The sequence below is a fragment of the Populus nigra genome, chromosome 7, assembly GCF_951802175.1.
Source record: "Populus nigra chromosome 7, ddPopNigr1.1, whole genome shotgun sequence".
NCBI classification, from domain to species: Eukaryota; Viridiplantae; Streptophyta; class Magnoliopsida; order Malpighiales; family Salicaceae; genus Populus; species Populus nigra.
This window is the reverse complement of record NC_084858.1, coordinates 13,502,585-13,516,751: the sequence shown is the minus strand read 5'-3', so window position 1 is coordinate 13,516,751 and position 14,167 is coordinate 13,502,585. Positions and strand designations below refer to the sequence as shown.

General features: G+C 34.8%; 2 protein-coding genes across 3 annotated transcripts; one reads left to right on the top strand and one right to left on the bottom strand.

Moving 5' to 3' along the window:
* Nucleotides 1–158: 158 nt before the first annotated feature.
* LOC133699883 (probable inactive ATP-dependent zinc metalloprotease FTSHI 3, chloroplastic) lies at nucleotides 159–3,808 on the bottom strand. Of its 2 annotated transcripts, XM_062123388.1 has the most exons (5): nucleotides 3,713–3,808; nucleotides 2,452–3,628; nucleotides 1,460–1,783; nucleotides 777–1,077; nucleotides 159–507 (listed from the first exon to the last, which is right to left on the bottom strand). In XM_062123388.1, exons 2-5 carry the CDS (start codon nucleotides 3,559–3,561, stop codon nucleotides 308–310), a joined length of 1,935 nt encoding a protein of 644 aa, XP_061979372.1. In that variant the 5' UTR covers nucleotides 3,562–3,628; nucleotides 3,713–3,808; the 3' UTR covers nucleotides 159–307. The 2 variants fall into 2 exon arrangements, with proteins under 2 accessions (XP_061979372.1, XP_061979371.1); XM_062123387.1 differs by having other exon boundaries at nucleotides 2,452–3,804.
* A 7,760-nt stretch (nucleotides 3,809–11,568) lies between these two features.
* Nucleotides 11,569–13,545, top strand: LOC133698435 (dimethylnonatriene synthase-like). The gene is made up of 2 exons (XM_062121348.1): nucleotides 11,569–12,567; nucleotides 12,731–13,545. Exons 1-2 carry the CDS (start codon nucleotides 11,638–11,640, stop codon nucleotides 13,349–13,351), a joined length of 1,551 nt encoding a protein of 516 aa, XP_061977332.1. The 5' UTR covers nucleotides 11,569–11,637; the 3' UTR covers nucleotides 13,352–13,545.
* The last annotated feature ends 622 nt before the right edge of the window (nucleotides 13,546–14,167 follow it).

Below are 14,167 nucleotides of genomic sequence, written 5' to 3'. Positions count from 1 at the left end.
CAGCCTAAGTAAATATGGACACTTCAAAATCATCTAATCTTGGGGTGTGGAAATTGAAAAAGATATGAACCCAGTATGCTTTAATGATAAAATGTCATCCGACTTGAAAGCATACATTATAGATGGTTATTCCAGCACCCATCACACAAACACCAGAATGACAATTCCACTAATTTGAATATATATCTTGTGGTAAATTTATCAATAGACATCAAAATTTTGTACATATAGACCCTAGAAAAACCTAAATAACCAAAAACAAGAAAATGTAACCACAGTAAAAGTAAATTGAAACAAAACCTACTTTTCAGCTCAGGGTCTGGTAACCTAAAGAGCCTTGCAAACCATCCTGTCTTGTGTCAATCGTTCCCATCAACGAAGGAATCCATGGGAACAATTTGCCCAGCTCTTTGCTTATTGTACTGGGCCTTAGTTGCCTGTCCCCGATTCCAAACTTTGCTCTTTCAATTGCTTCCATTACATCTTCCCTTGTCACAATGTCTCCACCTGCAAAAACCAAACTTACTCGATTCATATTTAATAATAAATGATATAATTATTCTCGAGGTATCTAATGCATAAAGCTTGCACTATAAAAGAGGGTATACAAAATTGGGGAGTCGGGTAGAATTACTCAATGAAGATGTAATGAAAAAGAATGGAAATAAAATGATGGCCCACCACATGAGGATAAGGCTGCTATCTGTAGTGGATTCAAATTGTCATTGTAGATGGTAAAAGACCAGATAACAGCTTATTTATAACATAAACCTTACCTCTTCGAGCAGCAAGTAAAGCAGCTTCATTAATGATGTTTGCAAGATCAGCACCTACAAAGCCTGGTGTCAATGAAGCAACTAGATTACAGATAAGATCTGCATCTTCATCTAAAGGAACCCCTCTCAAATGTACAGCCAAGATCTTTCTCCTTCCTTCTTCATCTGGTTCTCCAACAACTACCTTTCTTGAAAAGCGACCAGGCCGGCAAAGGGCTGGATCCAAAGCTTCCGGCCTATTTGTTGCTGCAATAACCACCACTTTCATTTCTGACTCAAAACCATCCATTTCAGTCAGCAACTACAGAGGCAAAAAAAAGTCAGTTGCGAGGGCAAAACTTTTATTTGGAACAAAATATTCAGAAATTTTGGAGGAAAATCTCAAGTCAGAGGATTTAGAGTAACAATGCTAAACAATGACAAAACAAGCAAGAAAGCCAGTTGATTTATCAGAAGTTCTGACAAGAATATAATATGCAAGGTTAGACATGTCTCTGAAGTTTAACATAGTAATTTTAGCAATGCGCATAGTGCCTGACAAACATATGTAATATGTAGATGAAGTTGCACACCAAAAGATTGCAAAAGATTGCATAAATATAGGATTCAGTAAACTACAATATATCCAGTAAAAAAATGGAAACACTGCAAGAGATGCAAGAAGGTTTGAATGATTAGGTTACCTGGTTTAGTGTTTGATCTCGTTCGTCATTGAAACTTCTACCACGTTTTCCCCCAACTGCATCAAGTTCATCGATGAATATAATTGACGGAGAAGATTTTCTTGCTGCATTAAAGAGATCTCTAATCCGAGCTGCTCCTCTACCAACAAACAACTCCACAAATTCACTGGCAGAGACACTGAAAAATGGTACTCCTGCTTCTCCAGCAACTGCACGTGCCAGTAATGTCTTCCCTGTTCCTGGGGGACCAACCAGCAATACACCTCTAGGTAACTTTGCTCCCAGTTTTTGATAATTCATTGCTCCTTGCAGACACAAAACTATCTACAAAGCATGAATCACATCAATGAGTTTAACATAGATATTCTAGAAAGATCCATCAACATAATGGAACCATCAGTGTCCGTAAACAGAAATCTTGCAAGACAACAAACAAAATATTGAGCTGGTCTCAGATTCAGATTCTAAGTAGGAAATATAATTAAAAGGGATGTCAAGGAATCTATACAATTCTTTATCAAGCAGCTTCAGTAAAGATCAAGAAATCTCCAAGAGGATATAAGATATGGTTGGACAAGAAAGCAGCAAGACATCACCTTGCTCAGACTCAGAAAGCCTCATGCATAACTTGGGAGTTAGCAAAGAAGTTCAAGTGAGATTAAAATTAGCTTTATGACGTGTTCAAATGCAGACTTATAACCCCATTAGCATCATATGTAACAACTTCAAGAGTTCTTTATAGAGCAAATACAGCTCGATTACAAAATGGTTAATGATAGAGATACATAAAGTTAGACTCATTCGTTAATCCCCTCCACTAAATCTTATTATTCTATTACAATTGTGCAGAAGAACATAAAATTTAAATAGACTATGACTCTTGACACTTGCTTCAGTAATAAATAGATAACTGGAAGTTGTTTTTTTTTTTTTTTAGAATTATATCTGATATCATTTTATTTCGAGGAAACTTTAAGAGGGGAATTGCTTACCTCCATGAGTTCTATCTTAGCAACATCAACACCCTCCACATCATCAAAAGTGACTTCCTGATTATTTGATCGCCTCTTTCTTGCTGGGCTATTAGCAGCAGAAAGTTGGCGATAGAGGAGCCACATCATAGGAGTCAAGGGAATCCACAAAGATATTATAGTTATAAGCAAACTCCTTATTGACATCAGAATTGATTGAGGGGCTGAGCTGTATGCTGTTCCCTTTGCTCTCATCAAAGTAAGAAGAAATTTCTCGTCACGATCTACTTTCCTTGTAGAAAATTGCCACTCTGGGGTGGAAGCTCGTGGCCTTGAAAATTTCTTAAATACATCTACCCTTGATGCCAGACCAGTTTTGCTCACAACACGTTCTATTGCAACTGTTTCAGCTGCATTCTCATTTGGAAGATTTAATACTGAAGATTTGTCTTCTGAGTTTTCAGTGCCCACAGAGCCTGTGTTATAGTATATACGACGAGATCCCTCTTCAAATAAGACGTTTGTAACGTAGCCATTTTGAAGGCTGGCTATCAATTCTGAATAAGGAACAATCTTTGGAGATGGCAACGCAGTTAATCTCAAAAACAAGTAGCACATTCCCAATGCAACAGAAATTGAAGTGTAAAGTGTCATTCTTTTTACATTCCTTCTCAAGAACATTCCAAAATCATTCAACACCGACCTAATCGAAACTCCCTTCAATCTTATCTTCAATAGCCGCAGTCTTGTTTTCAATCTAAGTGAAAACCTCTTCCTCAAATTACCATTTCCTCTTTTCCTCAAATGGCTCTCTTCATCTCTACTTTTTTCACTGCTCAATGGCCTAAATGAGCTCTTACAAGACATCCCATTTTGAGACTTACAACCACCACAAAACCCCGATAAATGAACCCCGGTTTTTCCATCATAAAATGATGACCTAAACTTGCTCCTCCAAAGCAAAAAATGTTGGAGTTTGCCAGCACCGCAAAGTCCCAAAGAAGGGATCAAAACTGGACTGTAACAAATAGTTGAATTTCTCTTCAAAGATTTAGTATTTCCATTATTGACTCCAGAGTTCAGTTTAAAATTCAAGAACCCGTTATTGCAAACAGCAGAAAAAGAAGCCATGCCTCTTCAAAACAACAACAACTAGCTTTACCAAGAAAATCAAGAAATATCCATTACTAGCATGAACCTGTCATTTGGGATTCCGCAAGAAATCATACATAAGAACCTGCTATAAACCGTCGAGACCTTAAAGAATTGACGTGGTTCTTACCTGGTTTTTGTAGAAACTGGAAACAAACCGAGGAATGGGCAACTACTGTATTTGTGCTGGTTCAGCGATGAAGATAAGAAAATGTTTTTGGGTTTATAAGAACCCGTGGATCGGGTTTTTTTCACTCTATAGCAATAATCACACGTGTGGTGCCTGTACTACAGTTGAGTCCCCATATTACTAATTTGATCAGTTGAGTCCTTTTAGCAGTTAAGGTTTAGCAACTCCATTAGCATTGATCTATGGAACTGTCATATTAAAAAAAACGTTTCGAGTTTTATCTCCGATTTTAAAACTCTTTAAAATTTAGAAAATATTCCAAATCTATAAAAAGAAAAGAAAAAAGCTTGACTTGACTACATGCATGGTAGGTAGTTCCTCAAATAAATCAATTATTTTCGTGGAAGAGATGGCCAAAGAAGGTCATGACCCTATAAATTTATTCTCGTTAAATGTTTTTAAATGAAAAATTAATGGATAAATATCATCATTTTTTTAGATAAATATTTTTACACATAATTGCTAATTTTAGTAAATAATAAAAGGTAAAAAAAATAAAACTTCAAGAAAAAACGAGTTGAACTAAGATAATAATGACAAAAATGAGGATTTTAGCGAGATAGAGAGATGAGTGAAATTGAGAGAAGAAAGAAGGTTATTGGAGGGAAATTTTCATTCGTAGGATGGAAATGTTTTGATTTATAAGAGGGGAAAAAACTTATTCTTTATTTTTGTAAATTAAAAGGATAGTTTGGGTTCTTGCATTTTTTTTTAAAGATTATTTATCTTTTTTCTAGAGTATAAAACAATCAAATTTCATTTCCTAAACTTTTTTTTCTTTTAGAAGTTAAAGAAAAAATCAATTTTTTTTTTATGTTTTGAATCATTTTGATGCGTTGATCTCAAAAATAATTTTTTAAAAATAAAAAAATATATCATTTTGATGCATTTTGACACAAAAATCACTTTGAAAAGCAACTGCAACCATATTTCTAAACACACTAATACATAGACACTAAGAACTATTTATTTTTACATTTCAAAAACACTTTTAAAAAAATTTAATATTCTTTTATTTTCTTTAAATTAATGTTTTTTTAATAATTTTAGATCATTTTCATGTGCTGATATTATAAATAATTTTTAAAATATAAAAAATTATTATTTTAATATATTTTTAAATATAAATTACTTTAAAAAAACAACCGCAGTATACTCGTTGATTATCCTCCTCGCATTGCCTTTTTCTTTCCCTTCCATTTTCCCTTATCCTCAGGCTTCCACCGTCGACTTATAACTGGAACAAGTGTAATTGTTATTTACTATTTGAGTTAATTTACTATTTGGTGTCTTATGTTACCTTTGTTTTTTTTAGAAAATATTTTACATGTAAAATATTTTTTTTTGTTTCAAGAAAAAAAACTTGTTTTCGAATTTTGTTTTACTATAAAATATGTAATTTTTTATTGTTTGGTTATATTAAAAAATTATTAAAAATAAAGGACAAGTTAAAGCCAAAGAGCACATGCACATTCATAAAAAAGAAAGGTCTGGATCTGGACCTCTTGTAAATCTTAATGCTTGGCCAGTTCATCAAAAGAGTCTGAATCTCTGGAAGGCCCAAAGCTCAATCCATCAGTACTTGGTCCAATGTTGTCAAGCTAGCCCACTATGCTCAGTCAGTGGTGCCCTTGTTTATCAATGCTCTGCTCAAATAAAATCATGCAATTAAGCCCTTATTTCTTTTAATCTTGACGAAACTTGCCCAATTAGACCCCCAACCTCTTAGTCTTAAGCCAGAAATCCACGCAAGACCAGTTAATCATGAAGTACAATCGACCACCACCATGAAAATCATAGATCGGCAAGAACTCGGTCCAAACAAACATCAATAAATAAAAAATAATAACCATTTAGGGACTTAATTATCAAAATCAACAAAATGGAATTGGAAAGAAACAGGGACTAAAACGAATAGAAAAAAAGAAAAGCTAAAAAGTTGCTGCAGTGCGGGCTCGTGTATTGAATAACGTGGGACTTTGAAAGACGTGTGTTGGCTACTAGTGAACAGAGGGAGGTGTTGAGGCTTCAATGGAGTCTCTCTCTGTCTCTGAATTACCCCCTTTTGTTTTTTAACTAAGCTTTCTGTGTTTCTATTCCTCCATGTGTTAATTGTATGGGGAAGGTTCTGAGCCTAGAGCACGCACATGCTTGGTCTGTCCACCACAGGCCCATGGCTTTCTTTTCTTTTTCTTTTTACAATTTTTTTTCCTGATTTTTTTCTTTTTTTTCTTTCCATCCATGCCAGATCTATGCATTTATGTTAAAATTGGGTTATTGGAGGTTCGAAAAAGTAACAAAATAGTGAAATATTAGTAAATTAAATGTATTGTCAACCAAATTCTTCATTCCTATCACTATATTAAAAAAAATAGGCGGAAATTCCTTGATTGTTAACCAATCATCCTTCATTATTATTATTATTATTATTATTATGGGTGTTTGAGTCAGTTTGCGCATACATTGACGAATTCCACGGGCCCTGAAATTAACTATCATGTAAGCCTCAAGTGGCCTTGAGATTTATAAGACTTGAACTGATGACTTTTAAAAAGCAAACTTAGAGTCTGACCAATTAAGCTAGACCTCTCAGAATTCCTCCGTCGTATCTTAAAACTGTTTAAGTCCTACCGATTCACTATTAAATAGTTCTTGGGCTTACAAGGAAAATATGGCTGTGATTATTGTATTTAAAACGCTTTATCAATTGTTCATATCAATTCATCTTAACAAGGAAAAACTAATTTTCAACAATCTTATCAATAAAAAAACATGGAAAAGCCATACTATGATACTTCGATTATGAAATCTAATATCCTATGATGTGATATTGACATGTGCGTGACTTATTAGTTACATGTGTTTCATGCATTATTCAATTATTTTATTGAATAATTGAATTGTACTGAAATTATTTTCTATATTATTCTAAAAACCTAACTATACGCCGTAGGTAGCTAGTCAATTGCTTTTGTTCACATCTTCAAATTGTTTTTTACTGCTATTCATTAAAGTTCTTAATTTAATTAATATTTTATTAATCATAATGTTTCTTTTAATATTTAAACAGTCTTGTAAGCTATTTTTCATAACAAAAATAATAAAATAAAAACTTTTCAGAAAATATACAACTCTACAGTTTAGAGATATGATTTTCAAAAAAATTATTTCTTGATGACATTATTTCTTGCCTGCTTACTTTTCCTTTATATTCATGAGTTCTTGACGGAAACAGAACAATGTGGGGATGCAAAATAATCTCCCGAAACATCAATTCTGGAGCTGTCTCCATGAATTAGCTCCAGAATTCATGGGTTTTTTTACCCCCACTTTCTGCAAAATAATTGAGCATTTATTATTAAACTTTCAGTCCTCACAGCCCTTAAAAATGTCAGCCTCCTTACTTCGTCATGTCCTGAGACACGTGGAATCGGAATCACAGGGCAAACGCCGAAATAGGAGCCGCCAAAAAACGTGGAAATCATTGTGTAGCTTCGTTGTTGTTTATATGAATAGTCAAGTTTTCTTTTTATTTCAATTCAGTCATTTATTGTTTCTCTATTTCTTTTTTTTTTGAAAAAAAAAATTCATTCTATTATTTTCTCAATTTTATCTTTTACTTTTTTTAACAGTTATTCATGCTATTTTTTAATTAGCTAAATCACATCAGGATAACTCTCACACGGTTTAATTTAAACATGTGTTAAGAAAGGAATCGGGTCAAGAAGTTTTTTTCAATCAATTTCATTATTTGATCCTTGATTTCATCCTCATAATTTTTTTACCAATCGACCTTGTTGATTTTGGACCAGTCAAGTCGATTAAGTCATGTCAAAGCAACTTACACTTGAAACTCGAGTTAGACAAGAAGTCAGATCAAAAAATTTCAAAGTTAACTTGTTAAACGGTGTTTAATAAAAATACACTACAAGATTTTACAGTTTTACCGACGAACATATTCCGTCGGTGTGTGATTAGCAGTTCGTCGGTGATTTATTTACCGGCGTCTTCATCGACGGATTACGTCCGTCAGCTTTTCTTTTGTCGCTATATCGGTCGGAAAAACATAAAAACCATTTGCCGATGGTTTTACAGACAGAATTTGTGCGCCAAAAAAAAGTTTCCTGCTTGAAATATACCGATGAATTTTTATTCCATCGGTGATATCGTGATTTACCGACGGATACGTACCGTCGGTAAATTTATCGGTGAGTGTTTGAGATACCGACCGAATATATCCGTCTGTAAATTCATCGGTAAGTGTGGCAGCTACTGTCAAATGCCGACAGATTCAATCCATCGATAAAGCGGTCAGTGAGTGTTTGAAATACCGATCGAATATATCCATCTGAAAATGCGTCGGTGAATGCTATTGTCAAATACCGACGGATTCATTCCGTCGGTAAAACCCTTTGTAATAATTTTTTTAAAATTTTTTTTTAAAAAATTATTTAGAATATATAATATAAAATTATATAAATTAATGGTAATAAAAACCAATTATGCAAGTAAAATTTATATTAAACATCAAAAACAAAAAATCAAAGTTAAATAATATTCATTACAAACTGAATGTGTTTCAAAAAAAATATTAAATGAAATTTTAAAGGTAAATAATGTTTATTACAAATTAATATAAAGGTGGAGCTGGAGGAGGAGGAGGAGATCCTGGAGGAGGAGGTTGGTGGTTATACGGTAAAAAAGGATTGGGCGCACATGTTCCACTCCGTGTTGCCATGTTCATGACCACTTCGTGAAGTTGTTCATAAGTCGCTTTTTGTTGTGCATGAGACGCTTTGAGTTGTGCGTACTCCGCTAATAGGTGGTTGTATTTTTCGATGAGCTGAGTTGTGCGTTGCTGCAAGGCCACGAACTCCTTATATTGGGAGCTCGATATTGATTGGGAGCTCCCAACGGTTGAAACACTACAGGCCGTCCGCAAGTTGTCGGCTGTAGTGTTGGAGAGCCTGTAAACTCGATTTTTATAGGGTTCACCTGACGATCCAACCTCCATCCACAAATCCGGATGGGTCAAAATATCGTCTCCGTATCTCTCCCTCAACCGATTATTATAGGTCTCTTGAAAATAAAAAAAGTAATCATCATATTCAATTCAATAAACATAATAACTTATAAAATAAAATGGTTGAACAAACATACCACGAAATGTTGAGCATGGTTATCAACGAACTGTTGCGCCTCCTTTTGCCAGTCTTGACTCCGCACGTGCGTCTCCACAAACATCTCCATCGGGCTCGGCTCACGTTCAAGAGACGTAACCTATAATGAAAAAAGATTTATCAACAACAACTTAATTTAATATATTTCATTTAAATTAATCTTACCATCCGTTTCGCATGTGCAGCAAACAGAATGGAGCCGCCAGTGTGCGTTGTCACTGAGCTATGAATTGGCCGATTCTGGTTGCCAGCACCGGACTGTGAGCGTCGTGTGAACCGCTCAGACGTCACGTGCTCAAGATAGTGCGGCCATATATCTTCTGGGATGTATATCGGTTTGAAATCCCTCCAAACCGCAACATCGTTCCACCCTTGGAAACCTCTATCTCTCGCTGTTTTTTTGCTCTTTTTTAAGCTTCATACCAAAAATCACGCAACCTACTTCACGCAACCAAAAATTACATTTCGAAACATAAATCTTTGTCTAAAAAAAATCTTGTATTGTTTTCGATATTACCTAGTTGCTGCGTGATTTTCCCACACCCTTCTCGCAACAGTGTTATGCTCATTGTCCCAGCAGAATTTGTTCTGTGTATAAATAATTAATTTTAAATAAAAAAAATTTATTTACAATTATATTAATAATTTATTAGAAATAAACTGAAAATTATAAATTAACACCAGCCTCAAACCTGTCAAACCATGCATTGATTTGAGGCATCCATTCAGGATGCTTGGATAACTGACTCCATTGAAACAATGGAATCTCCATCGACGATTTAAAATGTGACAAGATTGAAACTATTTTTGTTCATGTATTTCCTTTTTTAAATATAAAACATATTTTTTTTATTAATAAAATGATTTTCTTAATAAAAAATTATCATGATTTGAAAATTAAGTAAAAATATATATATATCTTGATAATTTTTATGCATCTATATGTAAAAATAAATTAAGTAATAATTATTTCAGGAAAACTATATAAAAACTACACATTATATTCCTTCGTGGTATTATGTATAGATAAAATTCCTTGGGACTATCAATCTATTGTAGTGAGAGCTGGTAGGGGGTGCTCCTACCAGTGCCTAAATACAGTATAAGATGCGCAATCATTAACTGGTCCATTATTTATAATCATTGTGTAGCTTCGTTGTTGTTTATATGAATAGTCCAGTTTTCTTTTTATTTCAATCCAGTCATTTATTGTTTCTCTATTTCTTTTTTTTTTAACAGTTATTCATGTTAATTTTTAAATAGCTAAATTATATCAGGATAACTCTCACATGGTTTAATTTAAATATTTACTAAGAAAAAAATCGGGTCAAGAAATTATTTTTCAATCAATTTTATTATTTTATCTTTGATTTTATCCTTATAATTTTTTTATTAGTCAACCTTGTTGATTTTGGCAAAAGAAAAAACAAAAGAAAGAAGAAGAAAACTAGGCTATGCTTTGGCAAGTAGTACAGCGAGGAAGGTAACCATGCTACGCCACTAAAACCATGCATGGACCCAACGACCCTGCCAAAGGCAAGGACGGGTCAGAGCAACGGGATCCCTTCCGCGTGATACACGAGCAGAAAAAGTCAAAAGAGCTAGAAACCAAGAAAAACCCTTCTCTTGATAGACTATGATGGGATTTTCAGCTTCTTATGAGGTCCACTCGATTTTGGAGTCCGACAATTATGATAACCCTTCTCTTGATATATTATGATGGGGTTTTCAGCTTCTTACGAGGTCCACTCGATTTTGGATCCACAATTATCATATCCCTTCTTTTAATGTTTTTTTTTTTTATAATCCAGGTGTTCGGACCAACTTACCTGCACCACGATTAATTCTCGAACATATTAAATATTTTTCAAGCTTAAAAAACAGGTAAAACACCGCGGAGATAACATACATGCATGCTAATACTTGATTTTAAAAACTAAAAATAAAAAAACCCTACTAAGACCGCTGTGTGGGTGCTTCTCTTTATGTTTCTTACTGCAAGAAGAGGCTGGCAGACGCTACTATTAATTGGGCTACATGCTCACTGGCTAAGACTACTTCCTCTTACTTGAAGGGAGGAGACCAGTGAACGATATTCATTCACAATTATTTATTTTTAAATCATTTAAGTATTTCAACATTAACTTAATATGTCACATTAAATTAAACATGCTTGTCATTGCCCAATCTTATAATTGTAAATCATCTCCTCGTCTTACCGTCGCCTGTTCTCTTTGCCTAGCCTGTAAATTCAATTAAAAAGAATGAACGGAAATTTTTTGACAATAACGCTTGTTTTTTTTCTTGTTTTAGTTATATAAAATTAAGCATAAAACATTTATGATAAATAGAGTGCTGGACTGCTAAATAATTTACAAGCATGCTAGTTCAAAAAAATAAAATACTTCAGAAAACATATAATAATGAATGAAATTTGATAATAACATTTGTTGTTTTCCTTGTTTTAGTTATGTTTTTATAATTCGAGTTTAGATTGTATTTTTCATGTGGTGTAATTTTTTTTTTTTTAATCAACTTTTTCATTCTCACTTTACTTGTGCTTTATATTACTTTTTATGTAATTGACTATATATGAATTATGGGTCTATAAATACCAACCAAACCACCAGGCAAATTAAAACCATCTTCTTTTCCTCCCTGGATTTCTTTTATATCCAAATCCAAATGATTCTTGAGGCTCTCATTTTGGTTTTTCTTTGTGGTTTCTGGAAAATCTTAGCCAGAAATAGTGAAAGCAAAAAATCAACAAGAGCCCCTGAACCATCCGGGGCATGGCCGTTATTTGGTCACCTACCCAGTCTAGTTGGCAAAGACCCAGCATGTAAAACCCTTGGAGCCATTGCCGATAAATATGGCCCTATTTACTCACTCAAGTTCGGCATTCATCGAACCCTAGTGGTCAGTAGCTGGGAAACAGTGAAGGATTGCTTAAACACCAATGACAGAGTTTTGGCTACTAGAGCAGGCATAGCAGCAGGGAAACATATGTTTTACAACAACGCAGCTTTTGCATTAGCCCCGTATGGACAGTATTGGCGAGATGTCAGAAAGCTGGCCACTCTTCAGCTTCTATCAAATCAGCGGCTTGAAATGCTTAAGCATGTCCGTGTGTCAGAAGTAGACACATTCATCAAAGGTTTGCACAGTTTTTATGCAGGAAATGTGGACTCCCCTGCGAAGGTGAATATAAGCAAATTGTTGGAAAGCTTGACGTTCAACATAAACCTTAGAACAATAGTCGGGAAGCGATATTGCAGCAGCACATATGACAAGGAGAACAGCGAGCCCTGGCGTTACAAAAAAGCCATAAAAAAAGCCTTGTATCTGAGTGGGATTTTTGTAATGTCGGATGCGATTCCATTTCTTGAATGGCTTGATTATCAGGGGCATGTAAGTGCTATGAAGAAGACTGCCAAGGAACTTGATGCCGTGATACGAAATTGGCTGGAAGAACATCTTAAGAAAAAAATAGATGGCGAATTGGGAAGCGATCGTGAGAGCGACTTCATGGACGTGATGATCTCTAACCTTGCTGAAGGTCCTGATAAGATTTCTGGCTATTCGCGTGATGTTGTCATCAAGGCAACAGCTTTGGTACGTTTCCTAACTGTAAGCCTTTAGTGCCTTTTTTTTTTGGCTGGCAGGTGACGGGGCGCACCGCAGAGACCTTCCAGTCTCCTACCAATTGTGCTAGCGTTCAGGTGGTAATTGACTTGCAAATATTTTCATTTCCACACGTTTTGTGGTAATTTTGCAGATTCTGACCCTCACAGGAGCAGGAAGCACAGCAACTACATTAGTTTGGACGCTGTCCCTATTGCTAAACAACCCAACCGTGCTAAAGGCTGCTCAAGAAGAGCTGGACAAGCAAGTAGGAAGAGAAAGATGGGTGGAAGAATCAGATATACAGAACCTCAAGTACCTCCAAGCAATTGTGAAAGAAACCCTGCGCTTATACCCTCCAGGCCCCTTAACAGGAATACGTGAGGCCATGGAAGATTGTTCTATTGGTGGCTATGATGTTCCTAAGGGCACTCGACTGGTAGTTAACATATGGAAGCTACATCGAGACCCTCGTGTGTGGAAAAACCCAAACGAGTTTAAACCTGACAGGTTCTTGACAACCCATGCTGATCTTGATTTTAGGGGTCAAAATATGGAGTTCATTCCTTTTAGCTCCGGGAGAAGATCTTGCCCTGCCATAAATCTTGGCTTGATAGTGGTTCATCTGACACTTGCTAGGATCCTTCAGGGTTTTGATTTAACAACTGTTGCAGGCTTGCCTGTGGACATGATTGAAGGCCCAGGCATTGCCTTACCGAAGGAGACCCCTCTCGAAGTTGTCATCAAACCACGCCTAGGATTGGAGCTCTACTAGGTATCAATGCCTTTGCCTTCACCACTACATACATACATCAATAAAAAAAAAAAGTGGATTTAGGCTTCTTAACAAGTCAAGCGTATGAGCTTGTGTCAGATTGTGCTACCATGCTATGTAACGAAGCAAATACCAACAAATGTGTGATTTGTGGTGTTGGCTATGAATATAATGCCCTTTTCTTTTGATTTCTACTGGACCTTTCTTTCTTCTAATGGCCAGAAATTGGCTCGGGTTACAAAATCTCTCGTACAAAAGATACTGAGATTTCTGATGCAGTCTCAACTAGATCACTTTTACACTCTGTTTTTATTTGGAGTTTAGTTTGTACGGTTTAGAATATAATAATAACAGCAATCATAATAATAATAAAAAAAAATAGTGTTTTCACCTAGAAACGGTATAATACTTTTTTTTTCTTATCTTTATTTTTTTAATTTAATTTTTTTACATTTTTTTCTAAAAGTTATTATACAAAAACTAAGAAAATAATATTTCATTATAATAATTGCAAATTCTTCTACTATATTAAAAATTAACTTGAGATTTTATATATTTTATTAATGCATTTTATCTTTTACTATGGTTTATTACATGTAAACATCAATTTTTTAATTTATAGTAATATTTTTACAACTATTTTCTTGCTAATATCCTTTCAAAGTATGGTCGATAGCCATAAACATAGAGTTGGGGTCGATAGCCATCCACCGACAAAAGTATACAACTTTCAAGGTAGTGTCACTGTCATGTCATAGTAACAGATCTTTCTCCCATGGCTTGGAATGTTGATTGCCTTGCTAATATCCTTTCAAA